Source organism: Protopterus annectens, chromosome 14.part0 (assembly GCF_019279795.1).
Source record: "Protopterus annectens isolate FY-2018-M chromosome 14.part0, PAN1.0, whole genome shotgun sequence".
In the NCBI taxonomy this organism is placed as follows: Eukaryota; Metazoa; Chordata; order Ceratodontiformes; family Protopteridae; genus Protopterus; species Protopterus annectens.
The window spans coordinates 444,080,214-444,094,752 of NC_056748.1; the positions used below are offsets into that span (position 1 = coordinate 444,080,214).

Here is a 14,539-nt window from a genome sequence, read left to right on the forward strand (position 1 = left end):
TCTCATCAGTCCGGGCTGACTGCAAGGACAGTCCTTCAAGCCTTAGGGTTCATGGCATCTTGTATTCTGGTGCTTCCCAATGCCAAACTGCATATGAGGAAGCTACAATGGTATCTCAAAACTGTATGGACACAGCACTGCCAGGATTTGGACACTGTCATTCAAATAATACCTTGCATTCAAAAAGAATTTTTGTGGTGGGCTCAGGAATGTCACCTAAACAAGGGACTCTCTGTGACCCGGCCAGAGGCGAGTCAGATTCTAACGACAGATGCCTCAGACAAAGCTTGGGGAGCTCATCTGAATGGAAAGTGGATACAAGACAAGCGGCCTGCCAGACTACAACATCTACATATCAACTTGAAAGAGATGTTAGCAGTCCAGTTTGCATTAATAGCCTTCAAGGATTTACTTCGTCCAGGGCAGGTGTTGATTCTAACAGACAACACAACTGTCATGTGGTACATCAACAAGCAGGGCGGAACACATTCTTACCCTCTATGCAGGCAAGCAATGATTTTGTGGGAGACTGCTCTCAGTTTACAGCTAAATCTTCAGGCAAGGTTTCTGCCGGGAGCACAGAACTCCTTAGCAGATGTGTTGAGCAGACGAATTATGGATCCCCACGAGTGGAAATTGGATCCTCATGTATTTCAGAAATTGACAGTGTCATGGGGGACTCTAGACATAGATCTGTTCGCTTCCCCACTAAACCACCAGCTGCCAAAGTTTTGCACAAAAAGGTTTCATCCCACAGCTTGGAAAGTGGATGCTCTTTCTTTCAATTGGAGCAGTCTTCATGTGTATGCCTTTCCGCCTCTGCCTCTCCTCCCAAAGGTACTACTAAAGGCCAGACAAGACAAGCCAAGGATGATTTTGATAGCTCCAGATTGGCCTCGACAGCATTGGTACCCATTACTGAGGAGCCTGGTATGGAAGCCTCCATGGCCTTTGCCTTCGATTCCACACCTGTTGTCTCAGGAGGACAGTCATTTGCTCAATGTCAAGCTTCACTCTCTGCACCTAACAGCCTGGCATATTCTGTTTTGAACCATAGTGGGCCTCCACTTCCACAACAAGTTTTAAATGTTATTTTGGAAGCCAGAAGGCCTAGTACAAGGAAAGTGTACGCAGACAAATGGAAGAGATTTTTGTTTTGGAGTGCAGCAAAGGATTTTGATGTTTCTGGGCCTAATTTAAGTGTGGCTCTTCAATATCTTACTGAGTTACTGGACAAAGGTTTGTCCTTCTCTTCTATTAAGGTTCATGCTGCAGCAATTTCGCTCACTATGATTGTGACCCACCATTGTTTTCTCATCCTTTGTTCAAGCAATTTCTTAGAGGGGCAAAGAATATAAGACCCCCTAAAAGCTCCTACTCCTGCTTGGGATCTCAATTTTGTGTTGGAGAAACTCACTCTACAACCTTTTGAGCCTGCAGCTACTGCTGAATTGAAGTTTTATCATGGAAGACTGATTTTTGTTGGTTATTACCTCTGCAAGAAGGGTTTCTGAGTTGCAGGCCCTTATGGCAGTTGAGCCTTTCTTAATTTTCCATAAGGATAGGGTATCTTTACGTACTAATCCTTCCTTTATGCCTAAAGTGGTTTCTAGTGTGGCTTTAAACCAAACTATTCATTTGCCTACCTTTTATGCAAATCCCCAAAATAAAGGGGAAAAGATTTTGCACACTTTAGATGTACACAGGCAGTTGCGTTATTATTTGGACAGAACTAAAGGGTTCAGGCAGTCTCAGCAGTTATTTGTTTCTTTTGCTTTGAGTTCTCAGGGCAAGCCTGTGTCAAAACAAACTATTTCTAAGTGGATTGGGTTTTGCATTGCTTTCTGTTATTCCCATCATGGCAAGGAAGTTCCAGCTGGGATTAGGCCTCATTCCACTAGGGCTACTGCCACTTCAACAGCTTTTTTGAGAGGGGTGGCGACTAAGGATATTTTGGAGGCAGCTACTTGGAGTTCAGTGCATACTTTTTCCAGACATTATCACCTACCACTTTACTCTAAATCCAGGGCTGGTTTTGCCACTGCTGTTTTGCAGGGCATTTTAGCAGCTCCTGCTTCCTTATAATTTGGCCATCCTCCCTTTCCTCTGCTTTGGGATTCTACCCAAGTGTAAGGACTGCAGCAATGTGAGATGAAGAACATAGTACAGTTTTGTACCTACCATAAATGTAGATGTTCGAAGATCCACATTGCTGCAGTCCAATTTACCCTCCCTCCTTCCCCTCTGTTGTTAGAGGCGGTTGTGTGGGTTGGGTGGTCAATTGGGTGTCTATTGTCTATTGTATATATTGTACATATTTTTAGTGTTAGGATGGTTGGTTGTTGGTTTGCTGTCTTTTGGTTTTTGACCTTTATTTTTAGGGTCTTCTGACATCTGGGGCAAGAAAAGACTGAGGATATGACGTCGGTCATGCGCATTTGTACCCTGACGTCCTGATGTCAGTCAAATGCGCCTTGACCGACGTCAGCCTTATACTTTGATATTCGGGCCGACCGAGGACAGCGGACTACCCAAGTGTAAGGACTGCAGAAATGTGGATCTTCGAACATCTACATTTATGGTAGGTACAAAACTGTACTTTTCACATGGATGGTCTCCAATGCTTTGTGCAGGGTCACTAACCTGGAGGTGTGGATATCTTTGAATATGGATACTCCCCCTCCTTTTGTGGTTCGGTCTGAGTTTTGGGGCCGAAAAGCATGGTATGAGGTATAACCTGGTAGTGCTGGGGTGCTCTAGGGAGCCTTGAACCAGGTTTTTGTTACTGCACAGATATCGGTATTCTCCATACTGAGGAGAGCCTCGAGTGCATGCATCTTGAGGTTTAGACTTCTGGCGTTGAGCAGCATTACCCTTAATTTCTTTTTCCTTGTGTTGTCTGTGGAGGTGGGCTTGTCTTTTGAGCCTTGCCTAAAAAAGGCACTATGGGGGTGGCAAGAGCCTTAGCCAATATTCGAAAGCCCAGGGGTGACAGATGCAAGCAACGTGGCTTGCCGAGCATGTCATCCCAGGCTGACAGACACCGGATCCCCTTTGAATGACACCAATACTTTAGCCAATTGTTAAAATTGATCATTTTGTCTTTATACTGTGGCATCATTCTTGGTGAGGGCAAGATGCTACTCAAGGTCAGGGTCATACCGGCCTGGGCTACATGATCGGAGAGCTCCTCTATGTCTCTTTTCATGTAGTCCAAGGAGGTACATCTCGGGTCTTTCACACCAGCATGGACAATGACGGAGTCATATTTGTACTTGCTTTGGAGTGACCTGAGTGCTTGTGTTTTGTGGCGGATCCTGGCACCCGACAGGCAGCTTACAGTGACCTTCTCCTTGTTCAGCCTGGTGAGTGGGACGTCAGTGTGTCTGACAATAGTCACCTATTACAAGGGTATTAGGTGTGTTGTTTAGCCTTAAGGGCTGTGACTGTGTGGCACACTGACTTTGTGAACTATGTTTTACGTGGGTATTGTTGGGGGGGTAGTGGTTGCCTGGATGTCTGCTTTGGAGGTCTCTGCTGCTTGGGCAGATTTTTATTTACAGCCTCCGAGTATGTTTTTGTGTGTTTGTGTTTGGTTTGCTGTTGCGATAGGTCTATGTGAGACTGGATTTATAGTGTGTGTGGTTACCTTCCCCTCCTGACTGACTGCGCCAGTACTGGGTTGAGAGAGCTCAGCCTCCAATTTGGCTATATAGTTGCATCTCTCACATATATTTGAGCTTGTTGGGAGGAGGCGAGGTTGGTCTGTGTACATAAGGCAGTTATAGCATTGCCTCAAGATTCCCAGATTCACCAGCTGGACTGGAGAGTAAACCCAAAACTGACTTTTGGACATGCCAGAATAGTATAAGGAACTACTTTTTGACTGATCAAAAAGGACCAACAGGGAGCCAAGTACTTAAAGGGAGTATAAGAGGGTGTAGTGCTTTAGTTTATTAGTGCTTATTTATAAGATTACTTATACAAGCAACTGCATGGCTTTAGAATGAAAATGTGCTTACTTTGAGATTTAGAACAGTTCTAAGGGAAAAAGTGAAGAGCAGATTTGTGGAGCTGGGAATAGTTTAAACCCGTTTAAGAGGCGCTTCCCGATGCTGCTCTATGCACAAAATCGTGCAAAACCGCGCAAATGCGGGTTTTAAAGCAGGGAAACTGAAAGAGATAGGAATTGACCCAAAACAGCCAATAAGCTACTAGTTTCAGGGCTGAGACCACTCCTCCAGGGACAGATAGGCTGCTCAAAGCTCCCCACTTTCACTGGTGAACTGAGAAGCTTCCTCCTATCCAAGTAAGGATATGGGTAACACAGGAAACTATACCACAGTCTGGAATTCAGCAAAACCTGAAATCTGGACTAATCTATTTCAGCAAAGGCAGGAAAAGAGAATATTTTTTTTTCAGGAAACAGCAGAAAAACACACAGAAAACACTGTAAATGCTATAAACAGGCTACCCCACTTTAGTGTGTAGTCTACAACAATTATACAATGCAAAAACAACTTAAATTGATATAAAACAAGTGCAAAAACTGTAAAAAGCAGAGGGCAAATGCAATTTAAACTTTTTATAGCACAGATCAGTTAGAACCGATCTATTAGAACATCTGGTGTTATGGTAAACTTGCTTACACAACTGCACTTTCTATGGGATTGAACATTGGAGGAGCTCTCTGGTATTTTTGTAGAGGGAGTTATAACAAGTTATGAATGGATTTAACAAAAGCCCTCACAAGGGTTCCCATTTGTGAATGATGGCACTGCTGGTCCTGTCTTGAAAATGCAGATGTTGTCATTGTCCCTAGGTGAAGGATGCTGATGGAGATTGAGGTGGAGTGGCAGCTCAAGAAGTGGATTTAAGCTGAAGGGACTAGAGGTAGTAAAGAGATTACAAGTGGAGAGAAACAATAAAATGTTTTAAAAAATTAATAGCTGCAGATAACATTTTATTTTTGCCTTCATTTTGTATCTGTAGTTTTTCAGTTTCATTAGTTATTTTGGGAAGACTATGGATGTCCCTAGTAAGGCAAAACCATGAAGAGAAAAGCTTGCCTACTCAATTCTTTTTAATATATTTACTCCTAATTTATGTATTTTTTTCATATAGTCATTGTGGGTAAGATTCAGAGATAAGTTGCTCATTGCACTAGGATGTTGAGCAAAGTAATGCATATCACAATTTATTGGCATATTCAGAGACAACTGCAGAAAAGACATGTCATTGCATTCTAAGTAAGCATGCCTTATATAGTACTTATGCAAATGAGGTGCAGCCATGAAAAATGACTGCTAATGCAGTGTAAAGGCTGTTAGCCTACACTGTATAGCTGCCAGAAAAAACATTATAGGTGTATGTGCAGAGGAATTGTTTCAGGAAGTTGTCCAGTGCCATGCTGTAAATGTACTGTCTCCGATGTTCATCTGTTTCTTCAGCACATACATTCACAAAGTGATCATTATTTTATCACTTCTTCTCTTGAAAAGTAACATTTCTGTAGTAGTACAGCAGCAGTGCAACATGTGTGTGTGTGTGTGTAGACACACACACACACACACACACACACACACACACACACACACACACACACACACACACACACACACACACTTTTCTCTCTCTCTCTCTCTCTCTCTCTCACTCACTGACACACGTTGAAAACTGTCCTGCTCCTGTTGTATACCGCTGTAGTAATACAACGACAACAACAAGTATAGACTAACAGCAGTATAGGATAGGCTGGTCACAAAATGTGGTTTCTGTCAGTACACATGTAATGTCATTCACAAAGTATGAAACTCAGATGAGATGCAGATACGTGGTAGTATGCAGAAATGAGAGTTAGATGTAGTGCCACTGAATATATTTCCAGAATGCATTCCTCAGTGTTGCTCAGTAGATCACTGTTGAAATAAACTTTACAGATGGGAGATATCCTACCTCTGAACTGTACAGGTTTTCGCAGAATGTCCAGATTTTTGTCTCATATTTTGGGTCTGTTTCTTATAAAATTTCATTTTTCTGGCAAATCTTTGGAAAATCATTGAGGGTTGAAGCTTGAGAATAATGGCAATCATTTGAGTTTCAGACTTCATACACTTAAGAAATTCAACTTTCTAAGTTTGTAAGAGCAATATTTAAAAAGTGTCCCTATTTTTGGGCCTTTGTCCCCCCCATTATTTATGACTTTGTCCAGATTTCTTACTATGAGAGGTTGACAGATTTGACAAGGATACTGTATGTTTGGCCAGTGTACAAAGCTTTAATCACCTTTTGTTGCATGCCATACAGCCAACCTTAGCATGAATGGGTGTACCGATGTAAGAGGGACATACACATGTGGTAGAACTCAGAGTTTTCTTGCTCGTATGTAAAAATGTGTAAAAAACATTCCTTTATAAACTAATGCTTTTTATGTAATTACTGCTGTTTTTAATATTATTTTTGTATGTTTTGTTCTTGGAGCTTTTCTCCCCAGGCCTCTACTGAAAATGGACATGTATCCAGCTGGACTAGCTCGGTCAACAAATGTAAAATAAAAATAAAAAAATGTATTTATCTGAAGGTGAGTCAGATATTCATCAAATTTTAGTTAAGGAGAATGTTCAAGGCTTATGGAGGTCAGGCTTAACCTTCTGTATGATCACCCCTAGGAAACATACTGTGGAAACCAAATGCATCCCCACTACACACTCTGGCCATTCAAAACGACGAAGAAGGGAGGTTTAACTTTGCACAGTGTCTGTTTAAAACTGTTAGTCCATTCAGTCTTCTTTGCTTTCATTCCCTTCCTCAACCTTTACTCCTTTTAAATGGAAAAAAGCTCCCTCCTCTTCAGAAGAGGAGTTTTCAGATTCTGGCCATGAAGAGTTTGATTATGCCTCAAATTTCCTCTCCAACTGAATGCGACTCTGAGACAGAGGACACTTTATCCTCCAATTCCCATTATAGGTTCATAGGTAATTACTAGGTTGTTCTGTGAGGATCTTAAGAAGGCTGATCTTAAGGTCTAAATGTAGTTTTTAGCCCTTATATTTTGCCCAGAAAAGGGCCAAACAAGGGTGTGTTGGGACATTTATGTTTTCCCCTATCCATGAGAGGTGGGGGTGAAATTGCAGTTACCCATTCATCCAAATTGTTTGAATAGAGTAAGAGAAGCACTTTGCTTTATGTGGAGTGGAATAGGGTTGCATAGAAGTGGTATTCTCTGTGACACATGCCTATCCCTCTATCGTGTTCTGTTTACTTTGCAAAAGAGATTGAGATTCCTTGAGTGGATGTTTATGGTACTATTGGACCTGTGAATGTGTAATAGGCCTTACAGATGGGGGCTGTTCAGGTATTATTAGCAAGGCAGAGGTCACGTCTCTGTAGCCTATATGATGCTGAGAAGAAGGACAAGGCTTTGACAGTGTATACACAGTTTTTATGATTTAAGGCGGAGACGTTTTAGAGAAAAATCTTTGTGGTTTTTCAGTTGTGAGAAATGTTTGGACAAGTACATACCTAAAGGGGCATTATACTCATTGATGGGCCTAATACGTTGTGTCTGCAGTTGAACAAGTACATCCATGGACCTGGACATGATATCTTTTAGATATTAGGTGTTCAACAAAAAAAGACCTCCTTGTAACAATTGATAGGTGGTGATCAAAGGACAGTTCATTGTTAACATAGGTTCCCAGATCCCTAACTACTGAATCAATTTTCAGGGGTGTGTTGTCAATGTAATAGTTACAGTGAGTCTCCTCCTCTCTGAAGGATAGGATTACACATTTCTTCGCTTTTAGTTGTAGTCCATGGTTTTGACAAGAGTTATTTGTTTGGAACATTTCGTCTTAGAGGACCCCAGTGTCATCTGGGGAGCTTATGATGCCATCAAGTTTGCAGTCCCGTATAAACCTGGTCAGCCACAACTCTTTAACAGTAGCTTTGACGTCCAAGAAATAAATGCGAAAGGGGAGTGTGTCAAGAACTAAACCTTGCAGTGCAATAATACTTTCAGGTCTTTTGTGGAAATTATATTTGGGTGCCCTACGGTAAAACTGAAAGACTTTTCAAGCAGCAGGGTAAAGAAGTTTCTGACTCCCAGAAAAGGTACTATGAGTTGTTGAATGTGGTTACCCCTAAGCCTTTTACTATACTCACAGTTCTAGGGGCTCCAGAATATTCTTTTTCTGCTGCTTCAGTGTCATCAGACTCTCTCTCTCTATCTCTGGCATCTATGAAGCCAGACGGTTTTATAGGGTTCTTGATATACACACGTACCATCTATAAAATCCCTCTGCTGACATATCACTGGATGCTGACAAGGGTACTAGAAGTTTTCCCTCTACTAATCCAATCACCAGTGATAAGGACAGCAGAGCTCTTGATTGGTATGGCAAAAAGATGTATACCTCTGCTGTCCTAGCTTTTAGAACCATTAATTGCCAGCTCCATATGCCTAAGTTCATTTTATCTGTTTGGGCAACACAAGGTAAAATTTGACTAATCTCCCAAAGTCTGGCTCGAAATCTAAGGATGGAGACATGGTTAACTCCACCTCATGGATAGCCAGACATACACTGAAATGTGGCTGCGATGTTGTGGATAAAGATTCTAGAGCAGCTGCAACTGGTACTTTGAGAAGGCATGCTTACAAAATATTAGTCATTGCCTGAGGATGTTAAAGGTCAATTGTCAAGTGCCCCTGATAAGGATTTGCTATTTGGCAATGCTTCTGCTGAAGTTTTAAAAAAGCTTGGAAAGAGAAAAGTCGTTTAAGAAGTTAAACAACTTTTCTTAGTTCCTTTGCACCTTAGGAACTGGAGGTATCTTTCCAACCAAGGCCGTTTTTTTGTAAGTCTTTCAAATCTGGTCAGCAAATGTCTGGAAAAGAACTATGCAAAATTTATGGAAGAGGCAATGAAATAAGATATTGAATCTAAGAAACTGAGATCTTTTTAGAGGACCACGTCATATAATCCCTGGCTTCAACAGTTATTAGAAAATATGAAACAGTTGAACATAAGGTAATTTGCATAATGGAACTGGAGCTTGGTCTTTGACATCATTGTAAATATTTGATGTGTTTATTGTGTTGTGTTATTCTTTTAAAATGGTTGTTCTTATCAGTGCGAAAAACTAAGTGGCTGCCAACCCAGCCAGATAGAATTTTGTAAATAATTCTATGTCATTGTAAATATTAATATGATCCACAGGCTGATTTCACAAATTTAAGAAAATTGTGTTATGTGCTAAGCTTCAAAAATATAACCACAGTGCACCATGCTGGAAGAAAGCTGATAAGTAAAGGATTTTACATCTGTGTATGATCTCAAGCTCAGAGACAGGATGTCTGGGCTAGGAAATTCTTTCTATTGTCCTAAAACATAGATAATTACTAGGTTTCACATGTAAAGTGTCTTAATGCTGTGGCTTCCTGGCAGGTGCAGATCAAAAAGAAATGTTGACATTTTCTGAGTTCTGTGAGCCTGGGGAAACTTCAGCAGAGGTGTTAAGAATGATGTAATCTGAAATGACTTGGCAGTAATGTGTATTATCAATTTAAGGGCTATCTCGGAAAGTAAGAATAGCATTTTGTATTTGTCATCAGATCTGACAACAATTCACCAGCACTTGCTTGCTCTGTAAGTAGAATTTAGAACAGTGATTTCCCTTAGAGATGGATAGAAATATAGCCAGATTAGTCTAGCTGTTTTCTATATTTATGAGATACTATCCTACAATGTTTTAAAGTTTTTCCTGTGATTTCTGAACTCTCTAGTGTTACTGTGTTGAATGAATAAGTATTGAATTGTGTTTTTATTATTTATTATTAAATATTTTAAACCTTTCAACTGTGGCTGTTTTGTGTAGATATAATTTAAGCTCTGACTGTACTTGCATGTATTTGGTGATACTGTATAGGCCACTCCTAAATAGCCTTCAAGTCTCAGTCACACTATTTGGATAACTGTAACATTGCACAGTAGAACTGGACACCATTTGGTAAGGGCCTTTAGAGTAGCTGATGAGAGTAGTTGGTGGCAGGTGGTACTACTGTATGGTCTGGGAAGAAGGGGGCATAGCTAGTGAACCTGTGCTAGCCTTTCCCAGGAGTGTCTGTGCGTTTGTATATAAATCAAATCTCAAAAGTGTGTGTCATTAAGCACTGGTTGGACAGAGTGGGTACTGGAGGTTTAGGCTTGACTACTGGGCTGAGATATGAACCCTATAGTTGTGCCAGTAGGGAGTCTTATTGGGGATCTGGAGAGAAAGGGAGAAACTAGCCCCAGACTGACTGTGATCTCTGTGTGCTCTTAAGGGAAATTGTACTTTACTGTGTGTGTACTTGTTATCCTCCCAATGTGGACACCCTCCAGTGGTGTTAGTGATGAGGATTGAGGCTTCTTAATTACTGGGCCAGTGCACGGGCATCGCAATCAGCACTTTGCACATGATAAACCATGTATGAAACTGCTTGATGATTTGTAATATTGTAAATTAAAAAAAAGAAGAAGAAAATCCAGTTGCTCCCAAGGATCCGTCTCCCAAAAGAAAAAAAAATCATTGCCCCATATTCTGTCTCCCCACCCCACTGTTCCTTGGAGAATTGCAGGTAATCTTACTCCTTCCTCCATGGTAGTCAATAACTTCAGACTTTTGAGATTTAAATATTGTAGAGCAAGTCTGCTCACTTTAGTGGGCATCCCTTCCCATTCCATCAGGTGTCCCTCAGCCCCCCCCCCAAAAAAAAAATCATCTTATGCCACCAGTCATTTCAGACTTGCTACTTTAGGGGTCATAAAGCTAGTGCCCTCAAGTCAGTGGGGCAAAGGTTTTTATTCAAAAATTTTCCTAGTTCCCAAGAAAGAGAACCTTGAGGCCATTCTAGATCTATCCACTCTAAACACATTTTTGCTCCTCACAAAATTCAACAAAAAATACACTTCAAACTCTTTCTCTCAGCTTTTTTCTGGTCACTCTGAACCTGAAAGATGCTTACTAACATCTGTCCAGTTTTTAAGATTTTTTTGTCTTGGGTTTGTACTGCACATTTATGTTCTTTAGATTTTCTAGGGCTCCAAGAGTTTTTACCAAATCCAGTGATCCAGTAATAGCCTGTTTTAGGCTTCATGACATTCACATCTTTCCTTGTGATTTTCCTTATATCAGCCTTAACTAGTCAGAAAACACTAAAAGCATGTTTTATTTTGTACGTATTCCATTTAGTAGCATAGTAAACTAACTAGATACATGTACCTCTTACCAAAGAGAGTTCAAAGCCTAGTCAGTAACATGTTTAGCAAGCATGGACTTCTATCCAAGCTTATGCAAACTGTTATGCCTCTCTTAACTCTAATCCCCCAGATGAAATGACATGTGTGCTGTTACTCAAACACTGCCACTGACCTGCACATATACCCACACAGCATTCACGTTGTATGCCCCTCTTGATTTAACATTAATATCTTTGCATCTTGTGCAGCTGTTCACCCTATCACATGCCATCCTCCTGTGTAGATGCCACCTACACCCATTACACATGGGGGTTTTCTCACACTGTTTTGTGCTCCTACAGCACTAGTTCCCCTCCCTGGAAAGCAACTTCATCTGTTGTGCATGGAAGTCACATTTTACACCATATTCTACCCTCTAAGGGACACCTAAAGCCTATCCCAGAAGAATCTTGCACATATCATAGATGTGGGGTTTCCTGGGTGTTATCCTCCTCCCTAAGTACATCATCTACTTTCTTTGAAGTACCCTACAGCCCACAAAGTCTCTATTAGCAGCCATGATCCAGTTCTGCTCATTGCCAACTTGAAATAACTAGCATACTAAGTCCCTCAGTAAATCATTCATTACACACTGCTGCTGACAGAACACTTAATGAAAGATGCTCACTTCTCAATTTAAAATTGTGCATCTGTGAATGATTGAAGAGGAGGATAGCATAATGGTTAAGGTGCATACCTTACAGATGCAAGGTGCAGGATTTGATTCTCACATGGACTAATTGTCCAGGCTTAACATGGCCCACAAGGGAAGCTGGCTTAGTACTAATCTATGAACCTGTGCATAGCAAGCTTTCTGTATTGGTTTTGTTATGCTGTACAGAGAGTTTCTGAAAACAGCCCTGTGTGTCCTATGACATTTTTGTTGTTGTATGTCCATCATGCATATTAGCTATATCCTTGAAAAAATATATATATTCTTGTATGATTTGGGTAACACTGACTTGACGCCATAAACTAAGAACCAGTACAACAAATGTAAACAACTGCTCCAGTCCAAATCTCCAAATGAAACCACAAAATCCAAGTCTATCAGGATAAAAACAGTTTTATTTTTCCACAGAGATTGAGGGCTTTCGTCTGATTATAGCTGAAGACCTCTTCAGAATCACACAAACATTACAAACACACCTTTTATCCTGTTGAAATTTGTCACCTGACCCAATGTAATTAATTAATAATTCCCTCATTGTTCAAACATTTCCTTAAAGAACAACTTTAAAACAAATAATAAGTTGTTCTTTTTTAAGGAAATGTTTGAACAATGAGGGAAGTATTAATTAATTACATTGGGTCAGGTGACTAATTTCAATAGGATAAAAGGTGTGTTTGTAATGTTTGTTTGATTTTGAAGAAGTCTTTAGCTATAACCAGACGAAAGCCCTCAATCTCTGTGGAAAAATAAATCTGTTTTTATCCTGATGCACTTGGATTTTGTGGTTTCATTTGGAGCTTTGGACTGGAGCAGTTGTATACCACTGACTTGAAACCAGGTGATTTACAGCTTTGCGTAAATAATTTAAAGTTTTCTTTTTAATTGTTTGGAATTGTCACTGCATGTATCTTCACATTTTCATCCCTTTAAGCTTTTACCAACTTATTTCTAGCATCTTTATTCATATTTGAGGTGCATTAGTCTTGTTACTAATGGAGTGTGCATTGGTACTGACAACTAATATTAAATTATTTTATTTTCCCAAGGGTGGCAGGTACAAGTCACAGAATCCAAAAGACAAAAACTTCACAGATATGAACTATTGCTTTTCTCCAGGAATTACTGAAAATGGTATGTAATATCATTATGTATAAATTATTTGAAACTGATGTGTTTATTTGAAAAATTAAATGATTGCAGAAACTTTCGTTGTCATTTATTTTTTCTTGTATTTGCCCATTAAAAATGTTGATATTATACTCCAGAATATATCTGTCCTCATAGTTAGTTATGAATTAACCATACTCCCTTTTATAATTTGTCAGTACATAACCACGCATTCCGTCTTATTGCTCCAAGAATGTAGAAGGTAGTACACCATGTGTTTGAACAGTAAGATACCTTTATGCTGAAGAATAATTTGCTTCATCTGATGCAGCTTCTTTGACTGCTGTATTTGAAATTTAACATTCATTTAAGTCAGAATGTCTGCAGATATAATAAAGGATATGGATACTACAGTTGATGGATAATTCAAACTGTTAGTTATTACCACCCTAAACTCTCTTCATCTTTTTAAGACAGAAATAATAGACTACTCTGTTTGACACCTATTTTTGTCATTATCTCTCTATGGTTTTAGTTTTTTTTTTTTTTTTTTTTTTTTAAAGAAACATCTTTAGTAAATTATCATGTATGACACTGGCAATCTTACATTTACATAAGTGAAAATAAACCATATCGACACTATCTCGGTTGCAAACATTATGCATTACAAACCATGCAGACACAACTGTAGCTGCAAACAGTATACATCACTCATAATATATCCAGTCATTGTCAGTCAACCATTACATAGCTCATTCATATCTTGCCTTCTTTTAAACCTCGTTCTTCATCTGCATGTATTGATCTCACACTCCCCATTTTTATCCTATGTAATTTGTTACTACCCTTTTCTAAGGATCCCAATTCCAGTTGTTCCATCTCTGTTACTATCTTCACTACTTATAGTAAAGTCGGTTCAGACTTTGCTTTTCGTTTTCTAGTAATTGCTTTTTTGGTAGCCATCATAATTAGATTCAGCAAGGCCTTACTATGTCTGTGCAATTCCAATTTTGTATCATAGCTCAAAAAATAATTTCCTTAGTTACACCAATTTGCTCACCTAGCATCTCTGACTGAGCAATCTGCAGGGAATCTTTAAAATCTGCCAACTCATTACACTTCCAGAAAATATGTTCCCAGTTATCTGTTTCTTCCTTATCATACTTCCAGCATTTGCTGAGGAAGAATTCTTTGGAGTTTAATTGGGGTATAAAATACCCATGTAAACACTTTCAAGGAAAAAGATCCTAAATCGTCTAGACTTTCTTGCATATTTGGATTGTATGTGTGTGTATATATATATATATATATATATATATATATATATGTATGTGTGTGTGTGTGTGTGTGTGTGTGTGTATATATATATATATATATATATATATATATATATATATATATATATATATCCCCATTGTTTCTTTGTGAATTGCTTATCCAGTCTCTCTTCCCAATATTTTCTAACCTTCTCTGATTGATT

At 39.5% G+C, this 14,539-nt stretch overlaps 1 protein-coding gene across 1 annotated transcript in view; it reads left to right on the top strand.

Moving 5' to 3' along the window:
• EVC2 (EvC ciliary complex subunit 2) overlaps positions 1-14,539 on the top strand; it is a 1,983,677-nt gene that overhangs the window by 53,784 nt on the left and 1,915,354 nt on the right. The window contains exon 2 of the mRNA XM_044056208.1: positions 12,999-13,083. Within this exon, the coding sequence (XP_043912143.1) occupies positions 12,999-13,083 (85 nt within the window). The remainder of the gene's footprint in view (positions 1-12,998; positions 13,084-14,539) is intronic.